We start from the raw sequence: 20,953 nt of genomic DNA, 5'->3' as shown, positions 1-20,953 counted from the left end.
CGGAACACCTGCCCATCACCAGCCGGGTAGAGTATGAGTCCCCCCGGGAACGGGTGGCCGCCGTGGGAAGGAGAGGATAAGGGCCGCCAAGGCGGCGGCCCGTCTCGCGACGGAAATGGCGGCGGAGGCGGCTGATGCGGCGGCGCGGGCGGCCACAAAGGAGGAAGCAATCCGTGCCCACATTGTGAAAAAACGGCAGCAGAGGAACACGCGTGCCCTCGCACGTGAGAAGAACCGGGCGGTCTGCCCCATGGTCGAACTGCCACCGAAGGAGAAGGAGGACAGCGACGATGAGGATAGCTCCGGCGACGAGCAAATTCGACTCGATCTGTACTGCGTTTTCGACCGGTATTTCTACAAGAAGGACTGCAAGGGCGCCGGGAAGGGCAAGAGCAGCCGTGGATGAACTCCATCATAGTCAAACATGCCAAAATTTGGTAGTCTGATGGCATATTTAGTGTAGTGTGATGGAGTAGCCTAGTAATGCGTGTGCGTCGATGTAGTCGCATGAGTTTGTATGGATTTGAGATATGGCAATTGAGGTATCTGAATGTGGATTTTATTTTTTGAGAAGTGCCCGGTTAGTGGCGCGTACGCTGGCGTTTGAGGGGCCAGATTTACCAAATCCGGCTGTAGATGCTCTAAATTCCAAGAAAAATTAACAAAGGTGTAGACAAAGTCAAACTAAATTTGGTGTCGCATACCTAGGCATTCTCGGTCCTATGTATATACTATCTCCTTCTCGGTTTATAGAGCTTATCTCAAAACTTTTGTTTTCTCATTTTATAAGTCTTATTTTTATTGCTTTCCATCACACCTGAGATATCGAAGTGCATTAAATCACTGCATGAGAGGTAAAAAATCACCAATACATGTAAACATTCTTTGTTATTGATTGGTTACGCATGCATGCATTTTAATTAATGCATAATTTGGTGTCGCATACCTAGGCATTCTCGGTCATATGTATATACTACCCACTCTCTCTCAGTTTATAAGGCGTGCGCGTATCACTAGGTCGTCAATTTAACCAACCTAATATAAATCATATATTACAAAAAAACATACCACTATAAACTTCAGATGTTCTATTTTCAAACGGTATAATTTTTGTGTTATATAGTTTGTATTACAGTGATAAAATTGGCAACCTAGGTATACACACAGGACTTGTAAACTGAAACGGGGGGAGTACCTCCTTTTCGGTTTATAGGTTTATCTCAAAACGTTTGTTTTCCCATTTTGTAGGTCTCATTTCTATTGCTTTCTATCACACGCTGAGATATCGAGGTGCATTAAATCACTGCATGAGAGGATTAATAGAAAAATCATCAATGCATGTTAAAATTCTTAATTATTGATTGGTCACGCGGGCATGCATTGTAATTAATGCATTGTTAAACACAATTGTTTGAGAAAAACGAGCGTATTAATTGAGTACTTTTGCAAACTACCAAAATTATTCCACCACTTATCATCTACCTTGGTTGGTGAGATTTTTGGATTGAGCCCTATAAACTAAAAAGAAGGGAGTATGAAGATAAAAGACTCTAATAATAAATCCAAGAACCAATGAACCATCAGCCAAAAATGAAGAACTTTTACTCGATGCATATATATCAATAAAGCATAGATGGGGCCAAAGAACTACATGGAGTACCCTGCTTCCAATAATAAAGCCTAGGCACCACAAAACTATAAGATGTTTCTGTTTCTGTGATGCTTAACAACATGAATTCGTGGATTGCTACAACTAATTTTATTGATACCTTATGCAAGATCCAGCAGGCGAATGCCAGACTCATCCTTGAAGTAGCAGCGCTGCTTCAGAATCCACCTCTAGTCGGACAATGTATTTGTCCATATCGTACATCTGCAGCCCCTGCAGAACAAAATTTCACAAGATACCCACCATGGGCTTACCATGGAGCATATTCAGGAGTTTGCCTTGCTTCGGGAGAAGCTATCCTTTGTTACAATGATGTGCATGATTCTATCCTATGCAATTTCACGTCCCATGGAGAATACTCGGCATCGACTGCCTATATGGCACAGTTTGCGAGACACACGATAATCATCATGCCTGCTACTGTTTGGAAGGGTTGGCCCCCTCCAAAATGCAAATATTTTGCTTGATTGATAATTCAAAACAGAGTTTGGACGGCCGATCGATTGCACCGTCGTGGATGGACGAACTGCAACCTCTGCCCGCTTTGCAAGCAAGTCCAGGAAACTGCGGCACACCTTCTCTTCCAATGCAGGTTCTCCCAGCGTGTCTGGATCGAGGTCGCAACATGGCTTGTTATAACCGAAAAAGGCTTTCACCCCGCTTTATATATAAAGCACCAATCAACCAGCATCCAGTACAAACACACGCCACGCCACTGCAACACACGCACACACCCAGGACAAGATACAAAGGCGCTGAGCGCAGCAACACCATCCCTAGCACTACCACGCGGAGATGAAGCTACATATGACAATCCATGCGCTCGAAGGCGGCGATGTTGGGGATCGTAGCAGAAATTTAAAATTTTCTACGCATCACCAAGATCAATCTATGGAGTAATCTAGCAACGAGGGGAAGGGGAGTGCATCTACATACCCTTGTAGATCGCTAAGCGGAAGCGTTGCAAGAATGCGGATGAAGGAGTTGTACTCGTAGCGATTCAGATCGCGGTTGATTTCGATCTAAGCGTCGAACCACGGCGCCTCCGCGTTCAACACACGTGCAGCCCGGTGACGTCTCCTACGCCTTGATCCAGTAAGGGGAGAAGGAGAGGTTGGGGAAGACTCCATCCAGCAGCAGCACGATGGCATGGTGGTGAAGGAGGAGCGTGGCAATCCTGCAGGGCTTCGCCAAGCACCGCGGGAGAAGAGGAGGACTTGGGAGAGGGGGAGGGCTGCGCCAGAACTTGGGTGCGGCTGCCCTCCCACCCCCCACATATATATAGGGGTAAGGAAGAGGGGGGCCGGCCCCCTCAGATCCAATCTGAGGAGGGGGCGGCGGCCAGGGGGGTTGCCTTGCCCCGCAAGGCAAGGGGGGCGCCCCGCCTTTAGGGTTCCCCCAAACCCTAGGCGCATGGGCCCTAGGGGGAGGCGCCCAGCCCACTAAGGGGCTAGTCCCTCTCCACACACAACCCATAGGGCCCTCTGGGGCAGGTGGACCCTCCCGGTGGACCCCCGGAACCCCTCCAGTGGTCCCGGTACAATACCGGTAACCTCCGAATTATTCCGGTGACCATATGATGACTTCCCATATATAAATCTTTACCTCCGGACCATTCCGGAACTCCTCGTGACGTTCGGGATCTCATCCGGGACTCCGAACAACATTCGGTGACCACGCACATACTTTCCCTATAACCCTAGCGTCATCGAACCTTAAGTGTGTAGACCCTACGGGTTCGGGAGTCATGCAGACATGGCCGAGACAACTCTCCGGTCAATAACCAACAGCGGGATCTGGATACCCATGTTGGCTCCCACATGCTCCACGATGATCTCATCGGATAAACCACGATGTCAAGGATTCAATCAATCCCGTATACAGTTCCCTTTGTCCATCGGTACGATACTTGCCCGAGATTCGATCGTCGGTATCCCGATACCTTGTTCAATCTCATTACTGGCAAGTCTCTTTACTCGTTCCATAACACATTATCCCGTGATCAACTCCTTGATCACATTGTGCACATTATGATGATGTCCTACCGAGTGGGCCCAGAGATACCTCTCCGTTTACACGGAGTGACAAATCCCAGTCTCGATTCGTGCCAACCCAACAGACACTTTCGGAGATACCTGTAGTGAACCTTTATAGCCACCCAGTTACGTTGTGACGTTTGGTACACCCAAAGCATTCCTACGGTATCCGGGAGTTGCACAATCTCATGGTCTAAGGAAATGATACTTGACATTAGAAAAGCTTTAGCATACGAACTACACGATCTTGTACTAGGCTTAGGATTGGGTCTTGTCCATCACATCATTCTCCTAATGATGTGATTCCGTTATTAACGACATCCAATGTCCATGGTCAGGAAACTGTAACCATCTATTGATCAACGAGCTAGTCAACTAGAGGCTTACTAGGAACATGGTGTTGTCTATGTATCCACACATGTATCTGAGTTTCCTATCAATACAATTCTAGCATGGATAATAAACGATTATCATGAACAATGAAATATAATAATAATAACTAATTTATTATTGCCTCTAGGGCATATTTCCAACAGGCGCCCTCAAGAAGGGAATGACATCGGCGCGCCGCCACCGCCCGATCCAAGGATCAGTAGAATCTTCATAATCCATTGTTGAGGCTCTGCGAGGAGAAAACGCAGATCACAAAAAAATTTGTTGTATGAACCAAGCAACAACAGCAGTAGACCGATTGGATAAAAACCACACTATCTCTGCACTGGCCACTACTTGATGAAACAACATTGCTAGATAAAATACCAGTACCTCTACATTAGTACATTTGCATGTTACCAATAAAACAAAAAAACACCACCATGGATATAAAACCCAACTACATGCATGTCATCCATTAGCCACTGCACATTGATAACAAAAAATGCGCAGATGCTGATAAGAAAAAACACTCACCAGCAAAGGGTGTACAGTCTTTCTGCTGCAAGAGTATTAACCTATGTAATTGTGAGTCAATACCAAAGTTAACAACAAAGCCCAATTGGCAAAGTAGTTTGCAGTTCAGATAGGCCTGAAAAATGATGTTGGTGATAGAGAGAACCGAAGATTGCTCATGTGGTCATGGATTCTTGTTTTATCCAATGCTCCCTGTTCTGATTGGTCCACTTCTGGTGCCAATAGCGGGATCAGAGTGGACAGTCAACTGGTGCTACATTTGATATTCCTCTGTGATCCTGGATGAGAGTGAACATTTCATTAGCAGCAAAAATTTCAAGAATAACAAAGAAGCCTACTTCTCTAAACAAACTGCATCGGACATGTATAAACTTCAATGAAGAATAGACATAGCCATGAAAATTACTCGCCACATCCCCAAAATTGTGTATAGCTGTATTAGTTGGCAAAGTCTTACAAGTTTGATTGCAGGTATTTTAAAATGATTGCTATTTTGAAATGTAGAGAAAACTGTGTAAATTTCTGTTCACACAATAAAATTTGCTATAACTGCTCAAAAGTACAGAGTCACCAATTAAGTGGTAAGTGCTAAGCAGGCTAACCGAACTGCCAGACCACTACAACAGTGCAACACACATTAAGTTGACAACTTAACATACTACAATAGTAGTACATTTAAAGTAACCCAATGCACATAAGAAACATGGAATTCCTGAAGGGAAAATGCATAGAATCATAGCTCTGATGTAACTGTTTAAGCTTACTTGAACTACTATAGTTGTTAGAGGCAACAGGGGTGAGCATGTTGCAGCCCCCTGCACCAGTGTCTTGGGCAACTTGGCAAAATCATCTTTCATGGGTATCTCATCAACACATGTGGAGCATACGTGGAAATATAGAAAGTATAGCATGTCAGTGGTACTGCCAATAGGAAATTTGCACTGCATTGAAATGACTAGCACATCTCATTGTCAGTCCAAGCAACCTGGATAATAATCAATTAAACATGACTTCAAATATTTGTATTTGTGTATCTTGTGCAACAACAGCTTGAGCTGGACTTCCCTCTAGCAGCAAACATACAAAAGAGGCCTGCTGGTGAAACAAAGCTACTAATAAGTCATTATCACATTATCTAGCGCACCATGCATGTAAGTGGAAGCCTCATTTTTTGACAAAAGGAGTCCTATAAAATGAACAAAAACCACTAGAGTCCGTTCTGCAATGAAACACCGCTCCCTAGTTGTGTAGAATCAAGCCCATGACTAGAAAAATGAAAATAGAAGGCACAACCCAGTCTGGAGAACAACATTGTTGCTCTGAAAAAATAAACAAAAAACCCACTAGTATGTGCTGCAATGAAGCACCACTCCTAGTTTGGAGAACAACTTTCTTACCGCTGCCTACAGCTGCTGCTCTGAAAATGAACAAAAAAGACTAGGTTGTGCTGCAATGAAGCACCACTCCCAGTCCGGAGAACAACAATCCTGATGCTGTGAAGCCCCGTATCTGTCACGACCCAAGCACATACAGAGGATGAGCAACCAGATCAGTATCGATTTTGGATCAAGAAAAGAGATTGAGGTGAGAATCAGCAACAAGGGGGTGAGATACAGATAGCAGGAAGGTGAGGAACAAGAGCAAGAGGATGAGGATGAGATGCTTCAGACGTTTCAATCGTTCGTTGCCTCCTCTGTCTAGCTTCTCCTCCTTTATAAGCCTTCTGCCTATTTGCGTAGCTGGGCCAAACCCATTCCATTGGGAAGGCCCTGGATAAGAAGAGGGTCATGGCCCTTGGGGCATGACATTCTCGCCCCCTTAAAACACGGCTTGACCTCCAGCCGGTGAGGCGGTACCAAAGAACAGAAAAACCACCTGGGTCCCATGGCCGACGGAGCTTTGTATCTCTCTTGTCTGATAGACATCCAACATCATAACCAACCTTTGAACTTCTATGTCCAAACTTGATCCTTGTCTTAATCGTTTCCCGACTATGAAGATTCACAATTCTAAGATCCCACTATGGTGCAGCAGAAAGCTCAAGTCCATGACCAATAGAATCTGCAGCGGCATATGGTGAAGAGGAGTTGTTGTGAATACCAAACTGCTTTGTACCAGTTTTAGTTGCACTCCTAATGCCCGGATCCTACAGCCTTAGCCCACACAAGAATTGGCAAAAATAGTTTAATTGTGGTTCCTTTTCAGCTGACAACGCCGTGGACATAGTTCCTAAGATAGTAAAATCCGATCCATGACCAAGAGAGCATCTCACCACGGGAACAGACAAGCACACGATCCACTGGATCAGAGTACCAAGGTAATGAACATACCATATATCCATGAGCACTAACATCTGTCTACTTGCATCGGCATGCAGACCAATAGAAAATGTGACGAGAACACTATAGTCCCAATATCTAGGAACACATTCTCTCATTGGAACAACACAAGGATTGTACGAAGTATCAAAAATGTTGGTGACCACCGACAGAAGAATATGTCATTGAATACACTTGAAACCATTAATGATTTCCCATGCAGGTACCAATTGGAGGTGTTCAGAATAATATAGAGGAGCAATCAACAATTTCTCAGTGTTGCCCTCAAGGAAGTTAGATAAGCTGGTAAGGATATGCACTACAACAAATATCTTCCATGGAAAGTGAAAGTGAATAATGTGGTGAGGTCCTCTAGTAAATACTTCATTTCCTTTTGCATATAGTGATGTGACTCCAACAATTGAATACACCTCTCTGGGCTGAACTTTTATGTCAACACAAGGTAGAAATGTTGTAAGATGTGACAACCATCTGATATGTGACTCCAGGAAGTGTAAATACAACCAATCTTTTGAAAAATCAAGCATCATCCCACTCATGTGTTGAACCACATAAAGGGCACTCAGGAACTGATAAACAACAATTGAGGGAAATGAAATTCCATATCCTCTATGGTGTATCAGCTCAAATACCAAGAGAAGAAAGCTTGTCCTGTCATGGGTCCCCTCACGGCCAACACATACACCCAGGAAAGGGAGGTGTATGCGAAGCACATAACCAAAAAGTAGAGTTTGAGGATCCCATGTTCTTGGGGTTATGTTCGGACTGACACTCACCATTTCATACAACTTCAGGATTGCCAGTTCCAGATTTACGACATGTGAATAACACCCAGCCGCTACTCTATGAAGCTCGAGGACAACCATCATCAAGTGCTTTTCAGTGTAATTGTTGAAGATATTGCTTGCCCCAGCCTTCCTCCAAACTAAGACATGAACCAGATTAGGCATCTAAAAGCCATCATGTTGTAGTTTGTTCATTACGCCTCCACTGCTTTTACTCATCCATGGATTGGGCCATGGTTTCAACTCAGTCAAGTCTGAAGTCGGATGTACCGCAAATAATAACTGACAACCCTTCACTCCAGGATTCCACCCAGGGTCTGCTAGAACCTCGATCTTGTTGAACCGAGCCTCACTTTTCCAGTTGCTAGAAATTGTCGTTTAGAGATTTGCAATGGATACCTTCTCTAACCTCTGCATTAGCCTGCGCTCTTTAAATAAGTATACCAAACATTTCTACAACTCCATTTTTCTGCCCTTGCTCGGGGGGGAGCCATGGTGACTTCCAAATCAAATGGACTTGATTTACGAGGATAGGAAACCATATCATTCTTTTAGTGTTGTATTTGAAGGTACCACCATATTCTATACCATACAGAGGTGGTGGCCAATTTTGCAAGCAAGTTGTATCCCTTGGGAGAAGTACTATGTTGGCAGTAGAAAATGCCACTGCAGGTGACAGCCTTCCATTGGAATCATATCTTTGGTCATAAGTTTGCAAGAAATAGCCAACTCCACCAGTTTTATTACTCACATATTCCACTAGAATGCCACTTAACAAACCTTGTGCTTTCTGTTTCAAAATCAATGTGACATCACTAGCGCTCATGCGCTTCAGATAATTTGATCGATGAGATGAACGGCACTGCTGCAGATATGCATATTGGTACTGCCAATGACCACCGGGCCCTCCAATATAATAGAACTCACACCAGAAACTTTTTAGTGCAGGAAGTACTTGTAAATAATGTCCATCTGAAGAACTAGTCCGATGCAAGACCAAACTAGCAACACAACAATTGAGATCCTCATGCGGTTGACATGTAGATGGTTTCCCAAATATACCAGTTACCGGACGTGGATCTTGAGGATTGGTTGATTTCGAATGCCATTTAAATGATGGCCATGGTATTGGACGTAGCATTTGTCCTTGTTGCTTTGATGAGGTTAGCGCGGCCTTTGGAGGAGCTGTCGAGAATGGGGCCACACTCCCCATGACGAGGGGCACCTCCACATAAGCATATGCTAGACCAACAATCAAGCTCACAACAGGTGATGGTGCAACAACACTGATGGCTTCAATGTCGATGGTCTCTTCGCACACAACGAAGGCTGTGGTCTCAGGACAGATGTTGACGGTGGCGTTACCACTCGGGCACTCTGTCGAACATGTGATAGGCATCGGTATAGTAGGGCTATTGTTGTCCATGGCGATGACATCATGGTCTGCACCGCACTCCACTCAGGCACCGAGATCAGGGAAGGCGCCCGCGAGCATGAGGGTGTGAACTCCATGGTCGTCGTCAAGTCTCTCTGCAGCCATCGTAGCCTCCTACATGATTTCATCCTCCCTTATCCGGGCTAGGGATCGATGAAGCACCGGTGATGCTTGATGGTGATCGTGACCACATAAAATATTGGATATCTTCCCGCAAACCCTCGATGTACTGGTGGACGAAGCTCTTGATGCTCAGGTTGGGGTTGAGATCCAACACGCGAGGTACACATTCCGAGAACGCCGGCATGTACTTGACCATGGTTTCTGTCTGCTTCTGCTCGAGCAGCGAGCACAAGCACAGGTTGTACTCCGATGACACGTCGTGACTTTCGAGGAGGCATGCATGCTCATAGATGCACCGGCCATGCATAGCGAGAGTCCACTCTGCCCCACATCTTGATCGAAGTTGAACCACCGCCCACACACGGTTGATTCTCTGGAACAGGGATATCTTCACCACACCATACACTGTAAACACTTGCTACAACGTCTCCTCAGTGAATGGTAGTACACATGGTGCACTGTGATGTGGAGAACGCCGCCGGTGAACAACTCCTGGTAGCTCGACATTTCATCGAACACCTTGTAGGCAGGAAGTGGGTGGTGACTTTTCTTGGTTATGGATACCAAATTATCATGACCCAAACACAACACATGTGTACACCGGCGTCGCCGCCGGCTGAGATGGATGGCAAGGCAGCCAACAAGCAGAGGCGGCTTGAGCCAACCCGCATCCAACGAGCCTGGACTCCATCAGCAGACTTCCGAGCGACATGCTCCTCGTCATCATCGGCCTCCTCCCCACCAAATCTGCCGTGCGGTCCACCCTGCTCTCCCGGCAGTGGCGCCCCCTCTGGCGCCGCGTTCCCCTAAACCTCACCGTCGATAGCTGCCTCTGCGATAGGGATTGCAAACGCATGGCCGCAGTCTCCAAGATCCTTTAATCGCACTCTAGGCCAGCCAGACACCTTGACATCCGCATGTTCAGTACCAACTGCAAGGTCCAAGCCAAGTTCGATGGGTGGTTCTTATCCCCCGCCCTAGATCAGCTCGAGGAGCTCAGGTTTGAAGCTGGACGATGTCGCTATCTGCCGCCGTCCGCGCTCCGCCTCATGCCAACACTGCGCCGCGCGAGCTTCAGCTCCTGCTATTTTCTACAGATTAATGCCACGCCCGCCCTTCTTATCCCTCAACTCAAGCAGTTCGACCTCTTCGACGTTGGCATATCGAAGAAGGCTGTGGAGCACCTGCTCCACAACTGTACTGCGCTCGAGTACCTAAGTCTTCGGCAGATCCACGGATTTATTAGCCTCCACATCGCCTTGACGAATCTCCGATGGAGTTATGTGTCTTGTTGGCCCTGCAACAAGACATCAATTGGGAAGAGATCACTCCAGCTGTTCCATGTTATGGTCATTGAGAATGTGCCTTTCCTTGAGAGATTGCTTGTATTTGATCTAGAAGGTCCAACAAAAATCAGGGTTATTGACACGCCGAAATTGACAACGTTGGTGTATCTGCCAAATTCTTCGAATTCTTTATTGGATCCGTAATCGTTCAGGTACAACACTCATCTTCTTCTCTGTCTTCTTAAAATTCACATTTTTAAATTTCTTCTTGATGTATTTACGACAGTCATCCAAAAAATGATTCACACAAGCTTGACCCAGTCTGTGTGCACAGTGAGGATCTTGGCAATAAAATCTATCGGTCCCAATCTGGATCAAGTTGTTGGATTTCTTACATGCTTTCCGTGCACGGAGAAGCTACTCATCGAGGTGAAACTTCTTTCCTATTAGTAAACGGTAATCACAACATAGCTCAATTTTTTCGTAATTTTCTCAAATTACGATGACAAGTGTAGTGTTCAAAATTGCATGTACACACTGCAGCGAAAGAAATGTTTTTAGTTTTTTTTCTCACGTGATCACCTGCATCGTTTCTTGTTGTACTACTAGTAGCCTAGGCTAGTCATAGTGGCAAGTAACTTAGACTAGTAACTCTATGGTTACCCTAAGAGCAAGTACTACCTCCGTCCTGGTTTACTCTTCCTATTTTGTAGTACTATCAAAATTTGACCATAGATGTAACTGACAAAATGTTAATGCATGTCACTAAAAAATATATCGTTGGATTCGTATTTGAACATAATTTGAAATTATATAATTTTTGGTGACATGCATTGGCATTTTCTTAGGTAAATCTATGGTCAAAATTTTACACTAAATACGAGGTAGTACAAAAGTGGGCTATAACAGCCCTCCACTATGTAGGCCAAAACACGTGCCAAATTCACTTGTGATGCATTTGGCATCGATGCCCCTCCATTGCTCACCTGGTGCCCCAATCCGGATCACCTACTTTGCTCCGGTGCCAAATTAACTCATGCAATGAAAAAACACTTGCGTGGGAGAGGAAGAGGACCGAGGCAATAAAAACACTTATTTGGGAGAGTGAGAGGTTGGTGTAGTTGGTTTGATTGATTTATTTATACATGTGGGTCTGTGTGCACAGCGGTGCCAACTCTCTCACATCACTAGAGCGGTGCCAAAATCTTTTGATTTGACATCGATGCATATTATGTGGCATACTTTTGAGAAATATGGCAATGGCCACATAGTGGAAGGCAACAAATGCCCAAGCTCTTCACATGATCCTAGGTAAGTGAGAGGGGAGAGAGAGAGAGAGAGAAAATACACTAGCCGGCCAACCCTATCGTATGGGCGAATGATATTGGTACCTCTTGATGACACGACAATCTTATATAGCCAGCTGCTCTAATATGTTCTCTCGTTTTGTAGATAAAAAGACCCGAAAGTGAAAAATGTGCTACACTATAACAATTTCATCGAATGCCTTGATCTTCATACAGAAATCGATTTGATCGACTACCGAGACAGCACATCTGAAATTAAATTGGCCAGGTTCTTTGTTCTGGAGGCAAGTGTGCTCAAGGTAATGAGGTTTGACATTCTCTGGCGTAACAATGAATGGCGTGCTGATCACCGCAAGCATCTAAGCCTAAATGACAAAGTCTCCGCGGAAGCTGAATTGGTTTCTGAAACATCAAGTCGCCAGAGACTCAAAAATTTATTTGCCCATTAGTGACTTGTCAGGGCGGTGGATTTTAGTTTGTACGGTAATGTTGCATCCACCTAATGTAACGGAAGTTCTTACAGAAACTTCCTAATAATTCCCTCTTTGTAGTGCAACATTACTCCTAACATTTGTAATATCAGTTTGAAACTTGTAATATTGCCGTGTCCTATTCCTGCACTTTCAAAATCCTGTGAATCAAAGAGGCCCTGAGTTGGTGATGATGGTGTGCCTGTCATCTTTCACCAATAGCCGTCGGATCTAGATCTGACGCATACAAAGCAAACTTCTGCAGTTTTGCAAAAAGATGCCCACACTTGTTCCCTATTTACAAACAACTCCTTGTCTCTCACAATCAGCCTTATCTCCTCCCCACCATATCTAGAAGGCCATGGAACAATCTGGCGCGATGGCCGCTGCTGGCGCCATCCACCCCCAATCTTGGTGTTCCGTGCAATGCACGGGCATCTTACTCATACTCTGTAAGAAAAGAGTAGAGATACCCGTGGCAACGCAGGTCGAACATGGCTAGTTGTAAGTAAGTTAGCTATAGAGCCATGATGATAGTGACTGCACACGATGAGGCTGACTTTGGTATGCCGAACACGGCGCCTACACTTAGGTTTCATCTCCGGCGCAGGGTCTTGTCACTTCACTGTGAGGAGTAATTTGACCAGCGGGTAGTACAATACTAGTACTACATTGGTAGTACTACTACTAGTCTAGCACCACCGTTTAGTAGTACTGCCACATCAGTTTGGATTTAGTATTTGACTAGCAATATCCAGTAATGCATGTCAATAAAAATATACTACTCCCTCTGTAAATAAATACATGGAGTATTGTTTTATTCAGTTTTGAATGTAGTTTCCGATGATATTATACACTCTCCCTTCCGGTAGATGGCTCAAATCTTAAGTCTCATCAATCAAACTACTATTGTACTCACCGAGCGCTCAGCTTGGTAAGCTACCAAAAAAATTTGCAATCAAAGACTATTATTGTACTCCCTCTGTACTGGTGCATTAGTCACGTTACGAAAACTAAATAATTTGAAAACTTTTAGGCACAGTACATTAACTACCCACCTCATTCCCTTTTTTGCCACGAAAAAAGAAATCACCCAATAGGAGACATGGGGTGCTTATGCATTCAATGAATTGAGACTATAGCATGACATTTTTTGTTACATGCATTAACATTTTATTAGTTAAATCAAAGATAAAAACTTGACGCAAAATACAAAGGGGGCCAATAAATCAATAAACATCAAAGTTCTCTCGTTTTGCCCCAACTTGGTCTCAGTGAGATGACTATATTGCACCGGCACGGAGGGAGAGCCGAGGAGTAGATGGCCAACACACATGTGAATGCAAGTATGCAACGCAGTCTGCACTTCTCATATATAGGCTCCCCGCCAATCCAATCTATACGAAATCATACGCACCTACGCACCCTAACCAAGGGCAAAAGTGATCACTCCAATCGCAAGATCAGTTGACTAGAAGCTAGACCCATGGAGACGATGAGCGCGAGCATCAGCCGGCTATGCCAGATGGTCCATGACGCGGCCTGCGGCCCGACACGGAGGAACATCTCCAAGTCGTGCTTGAGGCCGCCAGGGCGAGAGGCCTCCTGGACGGCAACTTCGTCTCCTTGTTTGTCGAGGTTCAAGTCATGCTTGAGGCCGCCAGGGCGAGAGGCCTCTTGGACGACAACTTCATCTCCTTGTTTGACGAGGTCGAGGTCCTCGTCGGCTTCCTCGACAAATTCACCATTCTCAAGAAGCTCATGAACGACCTTGACGTATGCCTCCAGCCCACGTGCCCAGGCTCTGCGATGCCCGCCACCCTCAACAGCCTCTATAGTGACACCCTCAACAGCCTCTATAGTGACAACCTCTTCGACGCACTGGTGACCCTACGACCACTACTAATAAAAAGGCTACTAGCAGCATGGGTAAAATGGCTCCTAGCTGCGCGGGTACCCGCGCAACCAGCATCGCGCTACAGCTAATAGTTAGTAGTAGCACGGATTAAACCCGCGCTACTACTAACTTTGTTAGTAGTAGCGTGTGCCACCCATGCTACTCTATTTCGTACCCGCGCTACTAGTAACGAAATAGTAATAGTGTGTCCATACTACCAATGCTACTAGTATCCTAAATACTAGTAACGAGCAGTTTTTTCCCATCCTACTACTAACTTATTGAAAATTAAAATAAAATAAAATCAATCAATTCCATTCTATCACACAATTGCAGTATCTACTATCACAGTTCCTCATTGTAGAGGCAACTCGTATATAATTCATATCTTTTACACAAGTAAGAGTGTAAACATAATGTTGTGTGTGTCACCTACCTACGTAAGTGGTTCTTGCCATGCAAATTCAAAACTTTACCACTACTTCTAGAGGTCAGAGATTGAGACACGTTGTTATGGTCCGATCCAAAAATTGGCTCACTCGTCAATGCGTGGCGCCTTCCCGGCCTGATCTCGCGGCCTGCAACTGCAACGAAACACAGCGGGCAGCCTCGACTAGCCACACTTGACCGATGGCAGCCACCGCCTTGAGTTGTGACGTCGTCACGTCCCTCGCCCTAGCCATCAGCTCAAGCAGGCCCCGGTCGATGTCGGCCTCGTGTAACGCCACCAACAGATGGAGGAAGCCATCGTACACATGCCCCGCACCCTGAAATCCGAACACCATTAAGAGTCAGATTCAGAATTGACCACATACCAAATCAAGTCTATCTGAAATGTTGATCATCTCTCGGGCTCGGGGTGTCTGATCGACTGCTTACCCGTGTGCTGGGGTGCCAGAGGTAGATGACGAGCAGCAGCTTCGCCTCTCCGTACATCAGCAGCCACGACACCATCCAGTCCACGAACCTCTCGACGACCGTCGACATCGCCACCAGAACCCTACAGCATTACCAACAAAGGTTCAGAAACTTCAGATTCTTCAGAAGAATGACACGGAAAAATAATGCGGTGCATGTCGATGAAAAAGACAATCAGTGAAAAAGATAAGGAGCATACTAACCCCTTCAGGCAGTGAAAATATAATGTAGAGCAGTAAAAGTGGAACATGGCTCAACATTTGCATTGATAGGGACAAATATATAATTGGGGATCCACTAGGTAAATAAATAATTCTCGTAAATCAACAACATTATCTGCATCTAACATAATGTAAATAGTGTCCAACATCCTTGAGGAAAACCCAAACATTGCTACCTTCTTCGGGGCTCGAGCATGAACTGATGCGCTCTGCTTCTTGTACATACGGCTGTGTTGCACCGGTGTTTATGCAAGGTGGTCAGTGTTAAAATAACACTTAATTTACTATGAGAGGGGATGGAATGCCTGAATTCACAATACTAACCTGATTGACCACCTGTTGCCGCACAAATCTATGGTGTTCAGGAGTTCGGTAAAATTGATGAGACAATGCCCGAAACTGCTTAAAAGGATGATCCAGAAAGAGATAAGTACTTGTAGAGCAGGTCTGTACTAATGATAATAAATATACTATTCTCAAAAAGTAAACAGAAAACTGAATCCGGTAGTTAGACCTGACAATTTCTGTCTCCGTTAACCTTGAGCTCAACCATATCTGCATCGTCTAATCTAGACAGTGACAGAAAATAGGATGGGCGAGCTCAAAATCTATATCAAATTGATCTGAAGTTAGCATTCCTTTTCAAGAAAAAAGTACGTCGTCTCAATTTGGACAAACAAAAGTATGGTGGGGTGGGTTCAAGTCCCAGACCCCCCCCCCCCCCTCTACGCGTGAACAAGATGGGATCAAGGAGAATGTCAGGAGAAGACAAAGGATTATAGTTATTCCAGATCAGATGAGGTGCAAGCATCAGTTCCTTCCAATTACAACACTTTTTTTCTGGCGAAATAACACTCATGGAAGATATAGCAAGTGTGCCCATCAAACTTGCTACAGTGCTATTCTTCTTCTTAGCCACCTGCCCACATTTTAATGATCGGAAACAATGATGAATAGTATCCTGATATTGAATTAACGACAATCTCTCGCACACTCAAAAAAATACTAGATTAGCAAGATGCAAGTATCTTATACATGTAAATGCCACTAATATTTCCTTCAAAAATACTAATTTAGTAGAGCTCCACAGCAGATCACAAACTTAACTGCTGATTCTTTCATGTCCATTCTGACATTGAGTAAGATGGATGCATGTCCAGCGACAAAATACCGTCAGCTCCATCAAAACTGCCGACGTTTGTTCAGGAACACAAACCTCATTTACTTGAGAATGTAGGATGACCCATACATAGGTATAAAAATGCAGCAAAAACGTTGTTTACAGATACTACTTCTCTGGCAGTAATGCAGAAACAAGTTAAGGAGGATGTTTCAGCTGTTTAGAAACATGACCACCCTTGCAAAGCCAAAACTCTTTTCAGGTCCTTGGCCGAAAACAATGCTGCTAGAAAAATTACTGGCTAGTTTGTACAAGTACACGATAAGTTTCATTTTATGAAACTAAACTTTAATCACAGATCAATGCTGACAGAGAAAACTACAGAAGCGTCAGAAGTATGAGAAAATCATAGTGGCGAGCATACCGGTTGACCTTTCTTAAACATCATACATACGCTATGTGTATGCAAAGAAGTCTAACTGGCAACTTAACTTCTCATACTTCTGTATATAGCTAAAAGGACAGTTAAGTTACCAACACAAGCACGTGCAATCTTCAGCCATCAAACACTGTCTCGGGCCAATCACAAGAAGAATATTTAACCTCGCCACCGGCGACAGCCGTCTGAGACGGCGTGCAGTGCCATTACAAAACATCCACTTGCAGGCAGGCAGGCAGGAGGATAATCTGTTTCAGATACTACGTTTGATGCATCGTGCAAGCACTCACATGGTTTTCACCCAGGACGAGGAAGAAAGTGTTTAATTTTTCAGTTTCGTTAGTCATGGTATTTGCTTTTTACGTTCAATCATGCCATCCCGGTGGTGCCTGTAAATGTATTGAACCATTTGCAAGTTTTGTTTTGAGCTACGTACCAATTATACATTCATACAGACTAGCACATATCCAAAAAATAGAGAGCAAACAAGTTGTAACAGAGGATGAAACAGATTTGAATAGAGCGGGCATCAAGTGAAGGGGAAGGGGAAGGAATGGGTACCTACATATTCCAACAGAGGCCAGGAGTCTTGGAGGCCGACGTCGCCGTTGTTGTTGCCTGCCACCGCGCTGAGCCTGCTGACGCCGGAGGTCGCCGCCGCCATGGACGGAAGGAGGGACGGACGGCAAGCAGCGGTGGTGGTAAGGTGGGAGACTCGCTGCGCCACTGCCAGCAGCCGCAGCACGAGGCGGCCGGTGTTGGAGGAAGGTGGCACCACGTAGTTGCCTGTCGAGGCCGCCGCGACGAGCACCGCCCTACCCCTCCTCCGCCACTCCGGCGCCACGGCCACGTGCACGCGGCTACGGGCGCTGCCCTCCCCCGTCCCCCTCCCTCCTCCCTCTTCCTCTTCCTACAGTGCCTGCCTACACGCTGCAATCGGGGCGGATTCCCCATGGCAGGCTCAGGCCGCGGCTTGATCCTGGCGGGTCGGACCTCCATGGAGGAGACGACGACGGCGACCATGGTGGTCGCAGCCTAGGTCGACGATGGCGCGCCGATGCCGCCGTGGATCTGGCCTCGCCCGATCTGGGGCCTTCCCTCTTTCCCTTCGCTTGGGAGAGAAGGAGAAGGTTGGAGTTCGGCGCTGGAGGACGAGGAGGTCGCCGGTGCTTGGGGGAGGGGGGGCCACCGCCGGCGTGGTTGGGTTAGAGGAGAGCGGCGCGGCGGCGGTGGGTTTGGGGAATTGGCGAAGAATGTGGAGTGTGTGTGCAGATTCGTGGGGCGGCGGCAGCGAGGAGGGGAGCTCGATTTGGACGAGATGGGGATTTCAGGTTGTTAAAAAGCCCAGTACTTACTAGTAGCGCGAGTTTTTACACCTCGCTGCATAAACCCGTGCTACTAGTAAGCGTCTGTGTATAAGCTTTTTTCAAGTAGTGGACTGCCCGCCATCGCGTCGGAAAATGTTCATCTCGAGGTCACGCTCGCCGCGCAGCGCTTGGTGCAACAAAACACCATCGACATAATCACTCACGTCTACACGCAAATCGTCCACAAGGACTACTACGTGCAAGAAGAGGACGTTAGGACACTGGACTTTTTGAACCACATGGCAACCTTGGACGGCATTGTTCAGAAGCACGTTGAGTTCGTCGCCAACGCCGTTCCTCCTCACACGTCGGTTGGTGACCCGGCGCACTAGGACGTGAGGATGTCGTTGATGGATCCGTATGTATCTTTATCTTTTCGTCAAATCCATGTAGTAGTATATTGTACTACTAATAATTATCTAACCATTTACATCAACTTCATAATTTTCGTACGTACTCCATGCATAAACCGCGCTAAAACCAAAATTCTCATTACTCTAGAGAATATCGTTATTTCTATCTATCGGCCGCGCCATGAAGCAGAACCAAATTTTACAAGTCACAAGTTCAAAAGGAAAAACCTGCCGTGTTCGTGTCGCACCCCCACACGGTTGGTCCGGCACGCCACTCAAGGGGGAATGCGTGTTGTCTTACATATTCACTTACAAGTGGGACCGCAGTTGAGCAAACCGACTATCTGAAAACCCCCACCCCGCCCACCGCGTGATGGCTGACAAAATAGGAGGGAGAAGAGATGGCTGTAACACGGACTCCAAGAAAATTGGTGTCGATAGGACTCGTGTGGGTGGCGTGTGCCATACTGCTAGACGTGAATGCTAGTTATGGCCCATGCCACCCCACTATATCGAGGTGCTGGTTACGCAGAGCGAACACATTATCTCTCCAAGAAAACGATACACCACTAGTACTACTCACATTGTCACGAAATTTTCTGAAGTCCGTGCTCAGCCCTCCTCTCTCTCTTCTCAGCCAGCTAGCAGACGCGTGGAGCCCATCGACTGTTTGCTCACATGCGGTCCCATATGTCTGTGAAAACATAAGATGACCCACTGAACCTGCACATCTTTCACCTCGACGTGCTGGTGATGAAAAAAAATCCAATAAAGATCTTTGGTGGCCACTTTTGGAGTTACTCAAGAGTAAGATTATATTTACAGTTTAACCCAAGATGCACATCATGTGGCTTCAACTAGCACTCCATTTTCTTGCATGACACTACCTGGATACTGGGTGTTCCACGTGTCGGTAAAAGGAGGAAGAACTTGACTAAATCTTCTCCACATTTAGACCAGAGGAGTAGGAAACACGACAAGCCCTGTACCTACATCATACTACGTACAAGCCCACCTCACGCAGTCACGCTATCACCATATTTCTCGGCCTCTGTGCAACACCTAGCTCTAGTTGATCTAACTAGAACTAACTATTGTGCTAGCATACTCCAATATTAGGTTGGCTCTATGTGATGTGGCAACTTCATATAAACGGATGCTGGCTATACTACTACGGTACTCACACTCCCAGAAGTGAGTCGAAAACCATTCATAAATTGAGTTTGTGACATGCATATGCAAATGTACCATTCATTACATACAACAATTCATCAACACACAACGACAACGAGGATACATGTTGGATTATAGATTAGTTCCCACAAAATATTCTAGTAAATGCTAAAGTTTTCATCACACAACAAATAACAAGCAATGAAATGAACTTTAGCTCAACCAATCCTCGGTGTTGGAAATGCTTGCTTTGAACCATAGGAAAGCCTCTGGGACAGGCCATCTATTGTCAATCTCGAGACCAACGCGGGACTGATCATCCAGGCTAAAGTGGCCTATATCAGGATGCATATTATGATAGCCACGTTAGGGAACCATACCAATGTCCGAGGTATAGATATAGTTGCTTCTCATAAATGGTAGTAATGTTGTGTCAACAACTGCTGAATCGCCTTTCACCATCATTGGATAGTTTTGTCGAAGGAAGAGCGAGTTTTCTCCAAGACTATCAATACTGAACCAGGGAGAAGGTGTTGGCGCTAGCACACTAGTATCCATCCCGAATACCCTACAACGGATGTTGGAATAGGTCCGGGGAGTGCGACCATGGGAGACAACACCTGCTTCCTTGGTAACATCAGCAGTGCCCTATATACAGACAAGAATAGGTGATCCATCGGAATAAGTTGCCAGGCGCCACTGAGTATATAGGTCCTGCTCGTCCTCATGCTCGTCATCATCACCATCGTCATCTCCCCCTTGGTTATAATCTTTTTCAAGTATAGGTGGTGGAATGTTCACAGCACCTTGGAAACACAAGAAGGTTAATTAGTAAAGGGAAACTAGCTAACCCGCATTGCATGTGGATGAACCAATTATAATTACGGTGGAAGACAAACGTACCAAAAGCATCAAGATTCCATGCAAAAACAGTGCCACGAGTGGTGGCAGCAAACACAAGACCCTCGTATTGAATTGCATCACAGTACACATGCACATCCGTGTACGAAAACTGATTTTTGAGCAATATCCATGGAGGCGTGGAATCAAGGACGGCAACAAGCTTGTCAAAGATAGCAACAACTTGATAGTTTGTGTAATCCCAA

The 20,953-nt window shown here is 45.6% G+C and overlaps 2 protein-coding genes across 6 annotated transcripts; both read right to left on the bottom strand.

Annotated features, from left to right (window-relative positions):
* Positions 1-4,180: 4,180 nt before the first annotated feature.
* Positions 4,181-10,281, bottom strand: LOC119302416. Its single transcript, XM_037579456.1, has 3 exons — positions 5,379-10,281; positions 4,615-4,892; positions 4,181-4,327 (listed from the first exon to the last, which is right to left on the bottom strand). The coding sequence occupies exon 1, from the start codon at positions 9,162-9,164 to the stop codon at positions 8,169-8,171; it is 996 nt and encodes a 331-aa protein (XP_037435353.1). The 5' UTR covers positions 9,165-10,281; the 3' UTR covers positions 4,181-4,327; positions 4,615-4,892; positions 5,379-8,168.
* A 4,263-nt stretch (positions 10,282-14,544) lies between these two features.
* LOC119302415 (HVA22-like protein i) lies at positions 14,545-18,271 on the bottom strand. 5 transcript variants are annotated; one of them, XM_037579452.1, is made up of 5 exons: positions 17,520-17,581; positions 15,720-15,794; positions 15,572-15,623; positions 15,136-15,256; positions 14,545-15,023 (listed from the first exon to the last, which is right to left on the bottom strand). In XM_037579452.1, the coding sequence occupies exons 3-5, from the start codon at positions 15,589-15,591 to the stop codon at positions 14,799-14,801; spliced, it is 366 nt and encodes a 121-aa protein (XP_037435349.1). In that variant the 5' UTR covers positions 15,592-15,623; positions 15,720-15,794; positions 17,520-17,581; the 3' UTR covers positions 14,545-14,798. The 5 variants fall into 5 exon arrangements, with proteins under 5 accessions (XP_037435349.1, XP_037435351.1, XP_037435347.1 ...); XM_037579454.1 differs by having other exon boundaries at positions 17,516-17,577; XM_037579450.1 differs by lacking the exon at positions 15,572-15,623 and having other exon boundaries at positions 17,520-18,271.
* Between the last annotated feature and the right edge of the window lie 2,682 nt (positions 18,272-20,953).

The sequence above is a fragment of the Triticum dicoccoides genome, chromosome 5A (assembly GCF_002162155.2).
Source record: "Triticum dicoccoides isolate Atlit2015 ecotype Zavitan chromosome 5A, WEW_v2.0, whole genome shotgun sequence".
NCBI classification, from domain to species: domain Eukaryota; kingdom Viridiplantae; phylum Streptophyta; class Magnoliopsida; order Poales; family Poaceae; genus Triticum; species Triticum dicoccoides.
This window is presented reverse-complemented; position numbering and strand designations above follow the sequence as displayed.